We start from the raw sequence: 1,724 nt of genomic DNA, 5'->3' as shown, positions 1-1,724 counted from the left end.
CTGATCCTTTTTCTCTCACAACTAAAACACGATCATGAACAGATAAGAGCAAATCCGTACGTATACCAAGACAAGCCGCGGGTCCAGACGGCGCTACAGATGATGGTAGCGAGCACAGACCTGGAACAGAGATTGGACGAGGTACGTACGCATAACTGCGCTTCACTCTCCTCGACTTGGATTGCTTTCCCTGTATGCTGGAGTAGCAGATTGATGGAAACTGTTTGGAATTGATGGACTAGCGCTGGATTGCGAATTGATGGACTAGCGAGCTGACGCCGTGGTTTGGCTGCGTGTCTGTTTCACGCAGGTCACATTTCCATTCCTCGTCGTTCATGGGGAAGAAGACACAGTCACGGACCCCGCGTGTAGCGTGGAGCTACACAAGCGCGCGCGGAGCACTGACAAGACGCTCAATCTCTACCCGGAGATGTGGCATGGCCTCACCGTGGGTGAATCCGACGAGAACATCGAGCGCGTCTTCGCGGACATCGTGGCGTGGTTGAATCTTCGCAGCCCGGCCGGGGCGCTGACCGCCAAGACCTTGCAGCAATCCGACCTCAAGATGGTCATCGACGACCACAAGTTGACCGCGTCCAATGGTGTTTGTAATAATAACCATTCTTTCAATTAAGAGAAAACTCCACTTGACTATATTCGAACGCCGGACCTTCATAAAACTCTGCCGCCCTAATCTAGATTGCTTGTCGCCGTTGGATCTAGGTCAGCATTTTGGTGTTCAGGTTTAGGGTTCTTCAGTGTTTTGCGAGGCGGCGACGATGGGCAAGGGCGAGCCGATCAGGTGCGATGCTTGCGATCTTTAGCTGCGGCTGTGTGGATTGATTTGGATCTTTCAGGCTTTACGTTCCGGCGACGATTCTGGGATACAAGCGGTGAGTGTTTTGGTTGTCGCGCATTCGCGGCTGGAATTCACGGTGCTTTCTCTGTTGCTAGATCCAAGTCGAACCAGTATCCCAACACCTCGCTCCTCCAGATCCAGGGAGTGAACACCAAGGAGGAAGTGGCGTGGTACCAAGGCAAGAGGCTCGCCTACATCTACAAGGCCAAGACCAAGAAGAATGGCTCGCTCTACCGATGCATGTGGGGACGTGTGACGAGGCCTCACGGGACCAGCGGCGTCGTGCGCGCCAAGTTCCGCAGGAATCTCCCTCCAAAGTCTCTGGTAAGTTTCTCGCGGGGATTTTTCTGCGTTTCTTTTGTGGAACTTGTTTCTTACATTGCAATCGTAGGGTGGAAGAGTCCGGGTTTTCATGTACCCCAGCCGGATCTAAGCTTGCTTTTGACTTATCCAACTAAGGATTGCTGTTTTTCCCAAACCCGGATAAGATAAGTTCGTTCGTTCCTAGATTCTTGTTGTGGTTTCTGGGATGTTTGTATTCTTTTGGAATCGCTGGAGAGGTCTCCAACCCCTCGGAAACACAAATTTCATGGTCTGGCAGGTCGGCAGCGCTTACAGAAAAAAATTTGCGCGTGAGTGCACCAATCCACTAAAAGCAAGCTTGGTGTGTCTATCTACTAAACAGTACCTCCCAGTCGCGAGCAATATATAAAGTGGTGAGTTCACAGGCTTTCTTGACTTGAGTCACTCACTGAAACGCTCGCTGCTCCTTTCTTTCAGGAGAGACGATGACACTGCTCGTAAGAACACTGGCTCTGCTCTTGATGCTGCTCTCGTTGCTGCTCGTCCAAGCGTTTGGGAACGA

General features: G+C 51.5%; 2 protein-coding genes across 2 annotated transcripts; both read left to right on the top strand.

Annotated features, from left to right (window-relative positions):
• The first annotated feature begins 46 nt into the window (after window positions 1-46).
• LOC9652988 (monoglyceride lipase) lies at window positions 47-656 on the top strand. The gene is made up of 2 exons (XM_002994739.2): window positions 47-141; window positions 311-656. The coding sequence occupies exons 1-2, from the start codon at window positions 100-102 to the stop codon at window positions 632-634; spliced, it is 366 nt and encodes a 121-aa protein (XP_002994785.2). The 5' UTR covers window positions 47-99; the 3' UTR covers window positions 635-656.
• Window positions 657-686: 30 nt separating this feature from the next.
• On the top strand, window positions 687-1,366 carry LOC9652989 (60S ribosomal protein L35a-1). The gene is made up of 4 exons (XM_002994738.2): window positions 687-802; window positions 858-893; window positions 955-1,183; window positions 1,251-1,366. The coding sequence occupies exons 1-4, from the start codon at window positions 780-782 to the stop codon at window positions 1,290-1,292; spliced, it is 330 nt and encodes a 109-aa protein (XP_002994784.1). The 5' UTR covers window positions 687-779; the 3' UTR covers window positions 1,293-1,366.
• Window positions 1,367-1,724: the final 358 nt, after the last annotated feature.

Source organism: Selaginella moellendorffii, unplaced genomic scaffold (assembly GCF_000143415.4).
Source record: "Selaginella moellendorffii unplaced genomic scaffold, v1.0 SELMOscaffold_716, whole genome shotgun sequence".
Taxonomy (NCBI): Eukaryota; Viridiplantae; Streptophyta; class Lycopodiopsida; order Selaginellales; family Selaginellaceae; genus Selaginella; species Selaginella moellendorffii.
This window is presented reverse-complemented; position numbering and strand designations above follow the sequence as displayed.